Source organism: Rhinolophus ferrumequinum, chromosome 15 (assembly GCF_004115265.2).
Source record: "Rhinolophus ferrumequinum isolate MPI-CBG mRhiFer1 chromosome 15, mRhiFer1_v1.p, whole genome shotgun sequence".
NCBI classification, from domain to species: Eukaryota; Metazoa; Chordata; class Mammalia; order Chiroptera; family Rhinolophidae; genus Rhinolophus; species Rhinolophus ferrumequinum.
The window spans coordinates 27,300,699-27,316,733 of record NC_046298.1 but is presented as its reverse complement, the minus strand read 5'-3'; the positions used below and the strand labels follow the sequence as shown (position 1 = coordinate 27,316,733).

The following is a 16,035-nucleotide window of genomic DNA, read 5'->3' as shown; positions in this document are numbered from 1 at the left end:
TGGATACAACCAAAGTATCCTTCAATAGATGATAGGATAAAGAAGATGTGGTACATATATACTATGGAATATTACTTGCCCATAAGAAAAGATGAAATACTGCTATTTGCGACAACATGGATGGATCTTGAGATTATCATGCTAAGCAGAAAAAGTCAAGAACCACATGATTTCATTCATGTGTGGGATATAAAACTGAAAGCAACAAACAAACAAGACAAACAAGTTTAGTGGTTACCAGAGCGTAAGGGGGGAGGAGTGGTAGAAAAGGGTAAAGGGGGTCAAATATATGGCGATGGAAGGAGAATTGACTTTGGTTGGGAAACACACAATGCAATACACAGATGATGTATTATAGAATTGTATACTTGAAACTTATATAATTTTATTAAGCAATGTCACCCCAATAAACTTAATTTAAAAAAAAAAAAACTGGCTAGTGCATAAAAGAACAGGGCAATGGGAACGTGAAAGAAAGTAACTCGTCTTACACAGAATTTTGGTCTGCCTTTCAGAGGGTCTGAGCAGGAAGGCTTCATTTCCTCCCTTTGGGAGGGAGAGGAAAGGGTCACAAATGGGTGACCCTGCTCTCGATTTGTACATACCATATCTTCTAATACTGGCACAGACCTTGCAGGCATTTTATTATCCCCTTTTTATCGAGAAAGCAAATGGAGCTCGGTAAGTTTGTGCCACAGGGCCAGAGATCACACGATATGGGGCAGGGAGGGATGCGGGATATGAACTGTGGGATCCTCCTACTTCGTAATTTTGGGGAAGGATTTGGGAAAAGGAGGCTACCCTTCCCTGAGGCCACTATTGCACAGAATATGCTGTGTCCATAAAACAGCCATGAGGTGAAGAAGTAGAAACTGAATTAAAAACAAATTTTGTGTGTTTGCTGAAAAAAACCCAACAGCCTTATTTTGCAATTCTGTATCTCCTATTACAAAACGATCGCCTAAAATGAGTTAATATTTCCCTTTTGGAGATAATGTTATCATATCTAAATTACTTGACAGTTTTCCAATTAAGTTAGCTTCTAAATGGTACATTTAATTAACCAGGTGATAAGCTGAGCAGATAATGTGGAAATCCCAGATAGCAGGGTTCAAGGGGACAGGCAAAGTCCCAGAAAAGGTGGCAGCTGCCTCCCCGAGGAAGAAGCATTGGGGGTGAAAACCCACACTGTCCACAGGCCTGTTCAGGAAGCAGGATGTAGGGTGTGCTGGGAGAGCAGCCCTCGGGCTCCTGGAGTGAACACTTCATCACTAAAGGAAAGACCACACATTAGGCAATTCATATTTAAGAGCATTCGTTAATTCCACAAAGTCCTACTGGACTGCAGAGACTAGTGTCCTATTGGGTATTAGAAATAGAAAAATATGAGTAGGAAATCACAACTCCTAACCTCCATGAGCTCAGAGAAAGGAATGCAAATAATAATAACAGTGGGGTGGCTGGTTAGCTCAGTGGGTTAGAGCGCGGTGCCTTAACAACAAGATTGCCAGTTCCATCCCCACATGGGCCACTGTGAGCTGCGCCCTCCACAACTAGATTGAAACAACTACTTGACTTGGAGCTGATGGATCCTGGAAAAACACACTTAAATAAATAAAAGTTAAAAAGAAAATCCTTTAAAAAAAATAGTAGTAGTAATAATAATACCAATAATAATAACAATGTGCCACACTTGTGAGGTAGAGTTGATGAGACTGAAATCCTACGGGCATTACTGGTAGAAAAGGAAGTGTCTTCTGATGAATGAGATAGAATACTTCCGTTTTCCGCCACGTACTCAGGGCCCAATAAGAACTACTAGGTCATAGCCTGGACTGTAGTCCTGACATTTCTACCTCCTAAATCCTGTTTCAGATTGTTCCTCTCTCTTCCAGCCCCCCAGCCACTATTTTCACTATTGTTCACCTCTTGGGAGCAGCCTCCTCATGGGTCTCCCTGCTTCCACTCTCACCCCCTCCAATCTACCTTTCCTCTGCCACCAGGTGACCTGGCTGAAATTCCCGATCATGTCACTCTATTTAAAATATATTAGCATAGTGCCTGGCACATAGTAGGTGCACAACAAATATTTATCCAATGGATGAATGGTGCATGGCCTCATTGTGCTACATCGTCGTTATATTAGTTTACTAGGGCTGCCATAACAAAGTACCACAAACTCAGTGGCTGAAACAACAGAAATATATTCTCTCACAGTTGTGGAGGCCAGAAGTACGAAATCAAGGTGTTGGCGAAATCCTTGATGTTTCTTGACTTGCAGCTGTATGACTTCCATCTCTGCTTGTCATCACATGGCTGCCTTCCCTCTGTGTTTCTGTGTCTCTATGTACAGATTTCTCTCTTCTTATAAGGAGAAACAGTCATTGGATTAGGGCCCACCCAAATCCAGCATGGCCTCTTCTTAAATTAATCGCATCTGCAAAGGCCCTATTTCCAAATAAGGTCACATTCACAGGTACCAAGAGTTACGACTTCAAAATCTTTTTGGAGGATACAGTGGAATCCACAATAGTCAGTAAGCAAAACAATTTAAAAGTAGCAATGTAAAAAGTTATAAGGGGATTTATTTTTACAGCCAAGTTCCTGTAGTTTCTTCCTCACTCTCTCTGCTCTCTTTTTTAAGGCTAAAAACTTTTAAGCAGTGCTAAGATGAAAGTAGGTTAAACTGCTCTGAGGACACGGAAGATGTGGTTATTAACACCTGTAGAGCCTGAGAAACTTCCGAGAAGAGGTTTACAGATGAGCTATATTGGAAAAGGGTATAAGTGTGCAAGCAAGCATATAAGAGAAGGCCTTCTCAATAGAGAAACAGCATGTGTAAAAATATGGAGGTCAGCCAGGGTAGACCGCCCACGGAGGATAATGTAGGGTATTGTAGTTTATGTTGGTTCTGGGGTACTGACAAGAAGTAAGGATTTGGCATTCTGGGGCCTCTCCTTGAGACACCCTTCCAGCAATTCCCTACCCCCACCCCTTTCTTCCCGGCTAGTCCTTCAAGACCCAGGTTACCAGCCACCATATAGAAGCAAACAACTTAGCATATGTGAACAAACATGCAGGGCTCACCTCCACACATGTCGAAAATATTGGGAGACCAGCACTCACCATCCCAATGACTAAGGTCATTATCAGTTGCTCAGAGATGGTCCCCAAGTATAGAATTCGAACCACAGGAAAGGACACAGATCAGCTGTTGAGAGCGTTTCCCAGGATTTGATCCGGCAGTCTGAGTCTTCACGGGGGAACAACAGCATGAACAACAGAAAGATTATTAATTTGGTTTAAATAGGCACTGAGTCCATAGCCAAGAATCATACAGATGTTCACGCCCTGTGGGCCAGCATCGCACTCCTGGGAGCAGGCCTGTCTAAACCTGGGCTGTCTCAGAAGCAGACCCCAAGACAAGGATTCAAGTGTAAATGGTTTATGTGGCAGGTGAACCCAGAAAGGGCCAGTCGCAGCATGGGAAAGTAACACCGGGAGAGAAGACACTAGGTGCATTATCAAGACCATTACCATCACGGGCAACTGACGTTCAGTCTGGCTGAGGGACTCTGGAGACGGTATGAACATGCCTCAGAGTTTTTTGGAGGAAGCTGGAGGATTGGTCCACCAACTCTGGTCAATCAAGGATGAGAGTGTCTCCCAAGAGGCGCTAACTTCCAAGCACTTCCATCCCATCCCTTATCTGCAAAGGGAGACAAAGCACTTCCATTTAGAAGCCTTACATGGTAAGCATAAGGTGGGACATTGACAGTTTCTGCTACAACCCTCAGGAGCTACCTCAGCCCAGGCTAAAGGGTAAGTGCAAGATGTTCACAGCAGCGTTGACTAGAATAGCAAAACTGAACACGTGACAAACGGATGACGAAAACCACACAAAAGATCTAGCAACGTGGGAATGGTTTAGCAATGTCCATTCAGAGAAAGGAGGCACAGCCACCACCAGGCCAATTTCAAAGGCCTTGAGCAACATGGAAAAGACTTACCATCAGACGCTAAGTGGGACATGCAGGGTGCAACATTGACTAATTATACGCACACTACGGTTACGCCTGGGGAAACACCTCGCTTCAAGGCAAGAAGCATTCAAAGGAAGCACAAAGAAATGAAAATGTATTAGGGTAGTGGGACCATGAGAATTCTTTTGCTTTGCTGCCTTTCGGTCAAATGGAGGGCAAAGATTCACTAGACCAATTCAAAACACCAGTTCACATAGAGCAATGTACCCCCCCCCACACACACACACACCGTGTACTCCGGGCATCCTCTCCCAAATGAACTGCTGGCACTTGAATTCTTGTCTCAGTTGGCTTCTGGGGGAACCCAAACTAAAATGGGTCTGTTCCCAGGACTAGGATGTCTGAGCCACAGGGCATGGACATCTTTATGGTTCTTTTCATGCTTCTGTTTAAACCAGACTCCCTCTCTTTCTGTTTTCATTTGCTGACCTCGAAAATCAGGATTAGGTAGCTTAGACAGCTGCATGTGGTCACTGGAAACATTCCCACGTGTCCAGCCACATCCTGCTTCCTTTTTTCCTGTACACAGAGGTTAAGGCACACCAGGAGCTGACATCATCAGGCTGGGTTCCAGGCCCAGGAGCACGCAATTTATCAGAATGTAAAGAATGTGAAAATGGAATTTAGCCTGCCAGTTGGGTTCCTTATCAAATGTCTTCAAGCATGTTCCATGAGCGACATAAATTAAGCCTTTACCCAAAGAGATACATTATCTCTGCGTGAGGCCTTCCATATAGTTTTCTAATGGAAGTCATTAAAGGCTTGGCTGCCGGAGATAAGACACCAGCTCTGCCCAGCCTGTGAATCAGCCATGACATGCCCTGGGCTCTGTCTGGTAGGGCTACTCCAGAGGACTTGGAAGGGCTTCTGGAAAGGGAAGGGGTGCAAGCGTCAGCCCCAGGGACCTAGGCGATGGCGCCAGGCTGGCAAACGTGCATCGAGTCCCACTATGTGCCAGTGATGGGATAGACAGAGGTTTTAATAGACGTTATTCTTTCCCTGCAAGAAACTCACAGAATAAAACAACTCAGATGTCCATCAATGGATGCATGGATAAACAAAATGTGCTCTAGCCACACACTGGGATATTACCCAGCCGTAAAAAGGAATGGAGTACTGATGTATACTCCAACATGGATGAAGCGTGACAATATTATGCTGAGTGAAAGAAGCTAGACACGAAGGTCAAATATTATATGATTCCATTAATATGAAATGTCTGCAATAGGTAAATCCATAGAGATAGAGTGTAGTGATTGCCAGGGGCTTGGGGGACAAAGGGGTGGGGAGCAAAAAAAGAGAAAAAAAAGATATCAGAGCAAGGTAACAACTTAAAATCAAATATTAGACAACCATGTTCTCTAAACTCTGTGGCTATCCTGCCATGAAAAACCGTTTACCTGACACCTTTTTTGAAGGTTCCAGGATCCCACCACCTTTCATGGCTCCCTTCTCCAACCTCGTATTACTAACTTCTTATGCAGACCATTTCCGCCAGTGCTGTTTTTGTTGCAATGGTGTAAACCAGGGGTGTCCAAACTGTGGCCCGCGATCCATTTTTTATTGGCCCACAGCAAATTCCAAAAATATATTTAGTTTACTTAAATAAACCAGGTGAGACAATATGTACTTCACGTTGAGTGAGTGGCCCGGCTGTTTGTGTATTTTACCGAACATGGCCCTTGGTGAAAAACATTGAAAAAAGTTTGGACACCCCTGGTGTAAACCATGCCCTATCCCAGCCCAAATGGTCTATGAAAGTATTTTCCTAAAGAAAAGATTTCCAAGAACTCTGGTACTAGTAGTTAAAACAATTTTTCCCACCACTAAAGTAACATAGTAATTTTGGCAAATTTAATTCATTTTGCAAGTTACATGAACAACACACATTATTCAGGAAACAAAGGCGGGGATTTATTAGTTCTGGAAAACCTTTCATTCAACTATTACTCTACAAACTTTTTTTTTTTTTTAAGATTTTTTATTGCGAAAGGGGAACAGGACTTTATTGGGGGACAGTGTGTACTTCTAGGACTTTTTTCCAAGTCAAGTTGTCCTTTCAGTCTTAGTTGTGGAGGGTGCAGCTCAGCTCCAGGTCCAGTTGCCGTGGCTAGTTGCAGGGGGCACAGCCCACCATCCCTTGCGGGACTCGAAGAATTGAACCGGCAACCTTGTGGTTGAGAGCCCAATGGCCCATGTGGGAATCGAACCGGCAGCCTTTGGAGTTAGGCGCATGGAACTCTAACCACCTGAGCCACCGGTCCGGCCCGGTGGCTCAATAAAAGAAGGAACTTTTATTGAGTGCCAAAACAAAACAAAAAGGAATGAATCACTGATACATGCTACAACATGGATGAACCTTGAAAACACTATACTAAAGTGAAAGAAGCCAGTCACAAAAAAGTCCTCACCATATGTATGATTGCATTTACATAAAATGTCTGGAACAGGCAAATTCAGAGACAGAAAGTCAATTCGTGGTTGTCAGGAGCTGGGGGGAGGAGGATATGGGGTGTGACTGCTAATGAATTTCCTTTTGGTGTGATGAAAATGTTCTAAAAGTGATCGTTGTGATGGTTATACAACCTTGTGAATCAACTGAAAAACCTTGGCTTGAATACTTTAAATGGGTGAATTGTATGGCATGTGGATTATATCTTAGTAAAGCTGGTATTAAAAAAGAAAAACAAAATGCAGAGGAGAGAAGCGTATTACATAAGGCAAGTTCTACAAAGTTAGTAAAATTGGGCTGAATCTTGAAGGTGATCAGGGAAGGACTACGGAGAAAGGGGTTCCTGGTTGAGGGGACCACCCAGAGGTGGGACAGAAAGGTCAGGAGCAATTAATTATGATAGGAAGAGCTGTGACGTTGAGCTTGTGGGGGAGACGAGAGGCCCAGGAGATGTTTTTCCTTTGAAGAATTTATTTTTTTTGAACAGGTAATATATTTGCATGGCACAAAACAGGAAAGCTACAAAAGGTGGCCAGTGAAACAAGTCTGCTTCCTCTTCTGTCTCCCACTCACCTAGGCCCCCACCACCCAGGCAACAACAATGGCCAGACTCTTGCATGTCCTTTAAGAGATATATATTATATACATACAGATAAATATTCATATATGTTTTTATGTAAATGGCATTAGGCCATCAACAAGGTCTCATACTTTGCTTTTTTTTTTTTTTTTTAAAGATTTTATTGGGGAAGGGGAACAGGACTTTATTGGGGAACAGTGTGTACTTCCAGGACTTTTTTCCAAGTTAAGTTGTTGTCCTTTCAGTCCTAGCCGCGGAGGGCGCAGCCCAGCCCAGCCCCAGGTTCTGTTGCCTTTGTTAGTCGCAGGGGGCGCTGCCCACCATCCCCCGCGGGACTCGAGGAATCGAACTGGCAACCTTGTGGTTGAGAGCCCACTGGCCCATGTGGGAATCGAACCGGCAGCCCTCGGAGTTAGGAGCATGGAGCTCCAACCGCCTGAGCCACCGGGCCGGCCCTACTTTGCTTTTAATATTAGTAAAAATCGTAGCGATCCTTCCAAATTTGTAGACTAAGATTTTGTTCATTTTTCAGTGGGTATGTAGGATGTACCACATTTTGTTAACTGGTTTCCTATCAATGGACATTTAGGTTGTTTCCAGTTTTTCCTTCTTATAAAGTTCTGCAATGAATAACATACGGCATTTCACATCCGTATATGAATTTATCTGTAGGTGAAATTCCTAGAAGTGGAATTGCTGCATCACAGAGCTTGTGCTTTTTACATTTTGATAGATTTTGTCACACTCTCTACCATAGAGGTTGTACCAACTTACAGTTCCATTGGCAATGAGTAAGAGAGCCTGGTTCTCCACATTTTGGGGTGGGAGGAGGAGTGTTTGGAAATAATTGTCAGGGGTCAGTTCATACAGAGCTTTGTACACAAAGCTACGAAATTTGACCTTGATCCGTAGACCATGGACACCCACCTGGACGGTTTAGACATTGGATGAGGAGGGGAAGGTTTGAAGTTTTAAAAGCTTATTTTCATGATGACATCAAATAAATTTTGTAGGAAATTTTTACTCTTTAACAAGCATGACTAATGATGTGATGAATCAGAGAGGAGGGAGAAAAATCTCCATTAGGATTTAAGCCACGCTGGGAAGAATATGATTATCATTTGGGCACAGCAGCCATTCTAGACAATAAAATTGGATATGAGTGCGACTTGTTTTGTTTTTTTTTTGCAATCCCATTAACTCTAACTTTTCTGCCATTTTTTTTAATCACGTACTTCTCACATGCTGACAGCTTCTAATGAAGCATTTGTCTTTCAAGGGTAATGACATAAAACCAATAGCAAAGAATTTTTATCAGAAGCTAACAGTTGACTGAATGACAAGCAGACAGGTGATATAGCAGATTTATCTTCCTCTAGAAGACCATTTTGCAAATTAATTGGATTTGGAACTGGCATTAAACAAAGAGCTGGTGGAAGCAAAACTGCAGACACATTCATCCTGAGTCTTTGTTTCTTAAACAAGAGGTAGTCGCTATTATTAGATGCAAAGAGAGAAGGAAGGATGGCTGGCAGATGGCTGTGAAGGTAAGAGCATTGTGAAGGACTGAGCTCCAGACTCTCCAGCAGTGGTTCAAGGATGAGCACAGCAAGCCTGGTACTCCCGGGGCTCGCGCTGGGGTTTATGACCACTACTGCTAAGCTGGAGGAGGGCAGCTGTTGTTCTAAGAACCAAGTGGCTTTCAGAGATTCTTGCTATAAATTTGTGCCTCTTGGCTGCTCCTTCTACAGCGCCCAGAACTGGTGTGAGGCGTGAGGAGGCCATTTGTTCTTTATTCGTGATGAAGGCACCCAGCAGTTTCTATGGAAGCACATCTCCCAAGACAAGGAATGGTGGATTGGACTCATAGAGAACTCAGCTCAGAATGGACCCACAGACAGTAGGTGCTGTGATAACTGCGTTGGAACTTGTGGCTGCAATCCTCACCATCGCTTCCTACCCAGAGCTTGAGCTCCACAGAGCACACTAATATGTCCCAAGTCCCATGGGAAGGATACCCTCCTCTTTGGTTGTTTTGGGCATCAAATTAAAACATTCATGCACAGCACCTAGCCACAGAATCTGGCACACAGTTGACACTCTGGAAACTTGCATTTCTTTGCATGGACCTAATGCTACCACCTATGACTTCTTCGGTTCTTGATAGGATAGTGCTCTGCACTATCCTGAGTGCTTTGTGTCCGTTATCACATGGAATCCTTACAATAACCGAGCAGATCATTACTCTTGTCCCTATTTTACAGAGGATAAAACTGAGTCTAGGGAAATAATTACTAAGCTATTTTCAAAGCATTTCCACATGTCTTCCCACCCCCGCCGCCCACCGTATGAGGCTGAAGCAGATCAAGTGCTTAGAGTGGCTCAGTTCACGTTAGTCTCATTTTAATGGGCCTCCTGGACACTCACTTATCCTTTACTCTGAGGGCTCCTTCCTCCAACCCCAGTACAACCAGGGGAGACCTTCTCAGTGCACCTGTAGGACTTTGTCCCCATCTCTATGACAGCCCTCAGTTATTTAGGCATCATCCCCCCTAGACAATGAGGGTCTTCAAGGGAAGGAACCATATATTGTGACAATTTTTTGTTTTTCTGGTGCCTATATATATCAAACAATGGACAAGTGAACATTCACATTTAATCCTTACACCTGCCCCATGAAGTAGGCATTGCTGCTCTTATTTTATGGGTGAGGGAAATGAAGTCCAGAGAGAGGAAATGCCTTGCTCCAAACGACACAGCTCGTGAAAGGGAGGGAGGTCTTGAGCCAGGGTCCCACTGTGTCACACTGCCCCGTAGAAACGACTGGGTGTTAGAAACGGATAACTTGGTCTTGGCTAAATATACTGCAGAAATATACCAGAGTGGGTGGAAATGCTTTAATAAAGGAGCAGTCGGGGAAGCTCATTTTGGGAAACTCACAGCCAAGGGATGTGAATTCTGCCATATGTCTTCCAGCAACGTCTCTTGAATGGTTTCTTGCTTTGTAGACGCAGCAATGGCGGGTTTCCGTACACTGCACATCCATTCATATGCAGTTTAAGGACTTGTGTCTACTGAAAATCTTCACTGAATGTCAACTGTACATGAGAAATAAAATAAATTAAAAATTAAAAATGAAACGTTCAAGGGAGTCTGCTTGGATGTTGCAGAAAACGAAGTAGCTCTGAGGAGGCTGGTACGTAAAAACCTCCCATAGGTAATGTTTCCTAAGAAGAAAAAGGACAGAGCATCGTGTGCAGTAATGATGGCACTGGTGCAAACAGACTTCCGGCACTCATGGATGCTGATATCTAGAAAAATCCAGCCTGGAACAACTCACAAACATAACAATAATGGGAGCAGTCCATAGGATGAGAGAGGAACGATGGTTTCAGTTTATAGTTTTGAACTCTTTGAATTTTTTTTAAACCATTTGTATGGATTTCTTTTCTTTTAAAAACATTAATATATTTTTGAGTCTTCACAGTAAATATTTTATACCTAGTGTTTTCCAGATTGCTAGTGTCCTGGAAACACCACACACGCGCTTCTTCAAGAGTCACATCAGTGTATTCGAGGCACTGAAGAGTCCTAAAGTAACAAAACTGCCTCCATTTAACCTAGCACTGCCCAGATATGTTTGACAAGGGCCTCTCTTCTGTGTGGAACACCTTTTAACATCCTGTGGCACACTTCTATGCTCTTTTTTAGATTATAGAAAATGAACACAGATTTTGGTCTATACTCTGTGGCAACCCCTAATCTGTGGCATTTCTACCAGGCAGATAAGCCTAGTTTGAATTCAGCATTTCCCACTTTCTGGCTGTGCACACCTGAGCCAGGTCATTCTTTTTCAACAAATGTTTTTTGAGTGTGGACCATGTGCTAGGAGCAAGTTGGAGTGGGGTCTTGGCACAGTAACCCACTGAGCCTGATGTTTGCAATAGCTCAGTTCATAGGACTAGTAGGAAGACTCACTAAAATCACTCATTCATTCAGCAAATGCTAGTTGACCATCTATTATGTGCCAGGCATTCTTTTTAGATAAGACTCAAGGAAGGTACTTGAAATAGGTAGAAACAGTTGCCACTTGTATAGCCCTTACTCTGCATGTACAAACTCATTTAATCCTCATAGTGACCCTACGGGGTGTGGTATGGACTGCCTCCTACAGAGAAGCGGAGACACAGAGAAGCTAAGTAATTTGCAGAGGGTCACACAGCCAGTGCATGGCTGGGTTGGACCTGACCCACGGGCAGTTTGGCTCTAGAGCCAACCTCTCACCCCTGCTGAGTCAGCTGCCACTGTGTCCCTGCATCTCACAGTCCTGACCTCTGAAACCCATCCACTTCCCATCCACCAGGCACTTGCCCATCCGTGACCATCAGCCCTCCTAAGGTGTCATCTTACCTTTGCACAGGTGTCGGCCAGAGTCTGGCCTATAAGGGCCTCAGTGCCACCATAAACTGTGGCTCGGGGGAGGTCATCCAGATCCAGGATAAGTTCTGTGGGCACCAGACTCCCCATGATTGCACCCAGGACACTGGACACCCCTCGGACCTGGAGGAAGAATGCAGCTGGGTCAGCGTCAAGAATGAAGTGGAGGTAGGGCTCTGCAGCTCTGGCCGTGAATTCAGGGCAGCTCCTGGAGCCCTCTGCCCAGCAAAGGGTTCTGAGAGGCTCAAACAATCTTCATATCTGACCTTGAGCCTCCAACATGGGTAAACTGGCCAGCCTCTGTCCACAACCCTGAGAAGGGTAGCAAGGGAGCTGGAGCTCACCCCTTCACCGGACCCCAGTGGGTCAGGTGGGCATTTTGCTCCCCACCCAACCTGGGTGCAAGAAACATCGCTTCCTTTTTTAAATTTAATTTTTAAAATTCTTTGAAATACTTGAAACATAGACAAGAATAAAAATCATTTTTCAATGAACTCCCACAGACCCACTACCCATTTTGTCAAATCTTAACAGTATGCCATATTTGCTTAAGATTCCCTCATTAAAGGAACAAATACATTAGATATAAAGCCGACGCTCCTGTCAAGCCCTCCCTGGTCGGCTCCTGTCATGAATTCCGTTTATGAATCACATGTGTGGTTTTTTATTGCTGCCTTCTATGCATTGTACCCCTAAACATTGCATGGTATCATAGGGTATGTGTGATCTGCAATGTACTTTCTCTTTACTTTTTTTCTCTTTTCATTCTTTATCTTTTTGTGGGTTGTTTTTCTTCCTGAACATTATGTTTCTGAGGTGTACTATCCATCTTGATACATGTTGTGCTAGGTTATCCATTTCGTCTGTTGAATAACTATGCCACAATTTGTCTCTTCCTCTGTTGAAAGCCGTCTGGGCTTTGTCTTAATCCTTGCTATTGTGAATAATGCTGAACAAATGTTCCTGGTGGCATCTGTTGTTCACATGGGAGAGTTTCTCTAGGACCTTCTTTTTCTAAATCAGATTAAATTTGCCTCTGAACTGCACGTACCCCGTGGCAATGATTCCATTTCAGGGATTGTGGGGGCTCTCTGCACCCTCCTGGGGGATGCGAAGGCCTCAGAAACCTTTATCCTCCAGGACACAGGGAGCCTCTCCTCTCTGGTGCCAGGACTGCTCTTGGGCCTGCAGGGTCCCGGGGAAGCAGGTGGTCTGCTGCGAGCCAAGGAGGAAACCAGGGTCTTAGCACCTGCCTGTCCTTTCTCCCAGGCCTCGCTCTAGACATTTCATTCACCTACATAAGCAGGAAGGAGAGGTATTAGGATGACCCTGAAGTTTCTGGCCTGGCCTCTCCCTGCTGTGGGCACCTGATATCGCTGGAGCTACAGGTTTCCTAATCTCGTCCTCTCTTTGCCAGTTCTCAGGGTGTAGGTTTCAGCTTTAGACCATTGGACTAGCTGCCACTGGACATGTGGTTCTCAAAGTGGAGTACCTGGGCCAGCCGCATGAACACCTCCCGGGAGCTTATTAGAAAAGCAAATTCTCAAGGGGCCCTCCCCATCTACTGACTCAGAATCGCGCGGGTGGGGAATGGAAGTCTGTGTTTTCACGGGTCCTCCAGGGCATTCCGGTACATTCTGAAGACTGAGAACTGCTGTGCTGGACCCTGAGCTACTTGAGGGCAGGAATCCTACTTCTCTCCTAGTACCTAGCACAATGCCTGGTCTTCAGGAGACACCAACAGATATTTATTGGGTGGATGGTGAGTGAATGAATGAATGAATGAATGAATGTGAGGTCATTCTTCTTTGTCTGAACCTATCCCTTTATGTCCTTCCTGCTTCTTCTGGGATGTGGGCATTTCCCAGGCCAAGTCCAGGGGCTTTAGGCATGCCAGGTGGCAGCAAATGGGACCTTCTTTGGAGACCTGTGCCCCATCTGGGGCAGCTACCTATGGGTGCAATACCAGTGTTGGGAAGGTAAGTCCCCAATGTGCCCAGGTGTGTAAATTCCCTCCTTATTTCCAAGCCAAGTCCAGCCCCGCTCGGAGCAGACGGAGCAGCCACCTGTGGGGGATGATCTGCTATGTTCTAATTCCTCACGCAAAACTGCAGTCCTGTGGCCTGCTCAGCCACCTGGCTTAGTTTGGGGGGTAAAGTGTTTGCAGGTCCTGTTGCAGAAATGAACTGTCAAGCCAGAAGTTTGAAAACATTTTTTTTTTTAGCCCCAGGACCCTTCAAATTAAATTTCTTGGGGTGATCCAGTAAACAGACAAAACCAAACATTTGGACAATCAATAGAATCGTGGTTAAATAAATTATGGTACACTGTGCAGCTATTAAAAAGAACAAGGCAGCTCTAACTGGATTTATATAGAACCATCTCCAACATATACTAAGTGAAAAAAAATGGAAGGTGTCAAATAATGGCTACTTGATTGAAAGGAGTCAGAAGATCTCCCGCACGTGCCACAGCCACCCAACTGCCACCCTTCACATAGACTGCCGTTTCAGAACACACACGGACTTTTTACAAATCTTGAAAACCATAAAAATAACCCATAAAACCACAATTTATAAACATTTTATAAATCAAGGAAGAAAAATCCCTCCCTTCAATTCTACAATCCTAGTCCCACAAGGAAGCCACTGTTAACTGTTTAAATTCTTCCAGGCTTTTAAAAATGTTTTCATAGACATGGCTGTGTATGTTATATATGTATATTTTTATAAAAATATAATCATGTAAAATCTCTTAGTCTACGACTCATTTTTTTCACTTAATAATACATCCTGGATATCTCTCCAAGTCACTACCTTATTCTTTTAATGATGAAGTAGTATCCCATCATAAGATTATGTCAAAATTTATTTAAACGGTTCCCCTATTGATGGATATAAGGGTTGCTTCCCATTTTTTGTTGTTACACACCACTCTGCAGTGCTCTGTTATGAATTCTTGTGTACATATCTTGACATTTGCCTGGGATTATTTTGAAGAGAAGAGTTCCCTAGTAGTGGAAATGCTGGGTCACAGTGTGTGCATTTTAAATGTTAACAGATACTGCCAAATTACCCTCCAAAAGCCCTATATTGATTTATATTGCTATTAACAGCATATGAGAGCACCAATTTCCTCTACAGCTGTGAAACCAGATTATGCCATTGTCCAACACATTAACAAGTGGCCAGAACAGCAGCTTCTATTGAGGGCATGCGTAATGCTGCAAGGAGCTCTGACGGGAAAAGATGAGTCAGGGAACGTTGAGTTCCCCTGAGGTCATCCAGGAGAGGAGGGTTCTTGGGTATAGGAGAAGAAAGGACCGCATAGAACAGAGGGTACAGAAAGCGAGGGTGGCATGGAAGACAAGTTTTACCAGCAACATTGGTTTACTGGATGTGCTTGGGTGGTATCAGACTGAGTGAGGTGTCTCAATTCTATTTTCTGGGAAGAGGAAGCCACGTGTTTTGGCAGTGCTTTCCACTTGGTGGTTTTGCTAATGGCCAAAGAGTGCCCTTTGGAGATCTGCCAGTCCCAGGGTTGCTGTCATTGGACAAATGTGTAGCTTAGGGAAGTGGGTGAGTGGGGTCGGATAATCCATGGACCAAATTTTCAGCCCCAACTTTGATTTCAAATATCCTGTCCCCTTGTGAATCAGTGCGTTCTGATCTCAATTACTTTTTGATTTGTGAAGGGGGGGACTTTATCCAGTGGTCCCCCGGCCCCACCCCACACCCACCACTGTGCCCAGGAGGGCCTAGCTGCACCCTGACTTTCCTCAGGTAGCTGTGAATCAGGACCTCCACGGCTTTCTGACTAGCTCAAGAAAGTCCTTTTCATCTACATTCAGCTTCTTAAACCTTTTCCCTTCTCCTTTGTGCTCAGAAACCAAAAGACTACGCTTTACAAATTAGCCCGCGGCTGTGTGAAGACCCAGCAAATTGTACCTCCCACCCCATCTTCCATGTCAACTTTTGAATCTCAAGGTTTTGTAAAATTTAATGTGCACTAAATGACTTACAATGATTCATTGGCCACCTTAGCCAAGCAGATTTTCTTAAAGGTGCTTTGTCTTTTTAAACATTATAATACACATTTGGACAATCAATAGAATCGTGGTTAAATAAATTATGGTACATTGTGCAGCTATTAAAAAGAACAAGGCAGCTCTAACTGAATTTACATAGAACCATCTCCAACATATACTAAGTGAAAAAAAATGGAAGGGGTCAAATAATGGCTATCGTATGCACGATTTATATAAATAGAAAAGTACAAAATGGAAGGGGTCAAATAATGGCTATCGTATGCACGATTTATATAAATAGAAAAGTACAAAATGGAAGGGGTCAAATAATGGCTATCGTATGCACGATTTATATAAATAGAAAAGTACGTACGTGCTTGTGAATGCGTAGGTATCTCTGGACGGTGACCCAGGATACTGATAATAGTAGTTGTCTCTGGGGAGCAGAATTGAGGGGCCGAGGTATGGCAGTGCAGCGGAGGAGCTTTCTTTTCGC

General features: G+C 44.0%; 1 protein-coding gene across 1 annotated transcript in view; it reads left to right on the top strand.

Annotated features, from left to right (window-relative positions):
• The first annotated feature begins 8,674 nt into the window (after window positions 1-8,674).
• Window positions 8,675-16,035, top strand: part of PKD1L2 (polycystin 1 like 2) — a 64,327-nt gene continuing 56,966 nt past the window's right edge. The window contains 3 exon segments of the mRNA XM_033129226.1: window positions 8,675-8,975; window positions 11,439-11,678; window positions 13,378-13,491. Coding sequence (XP_032985117.1) covers window positions 8,675-8,975; window positions 11,439-11,678; window positions 13,378-13,491 — 655 coding nt within the window.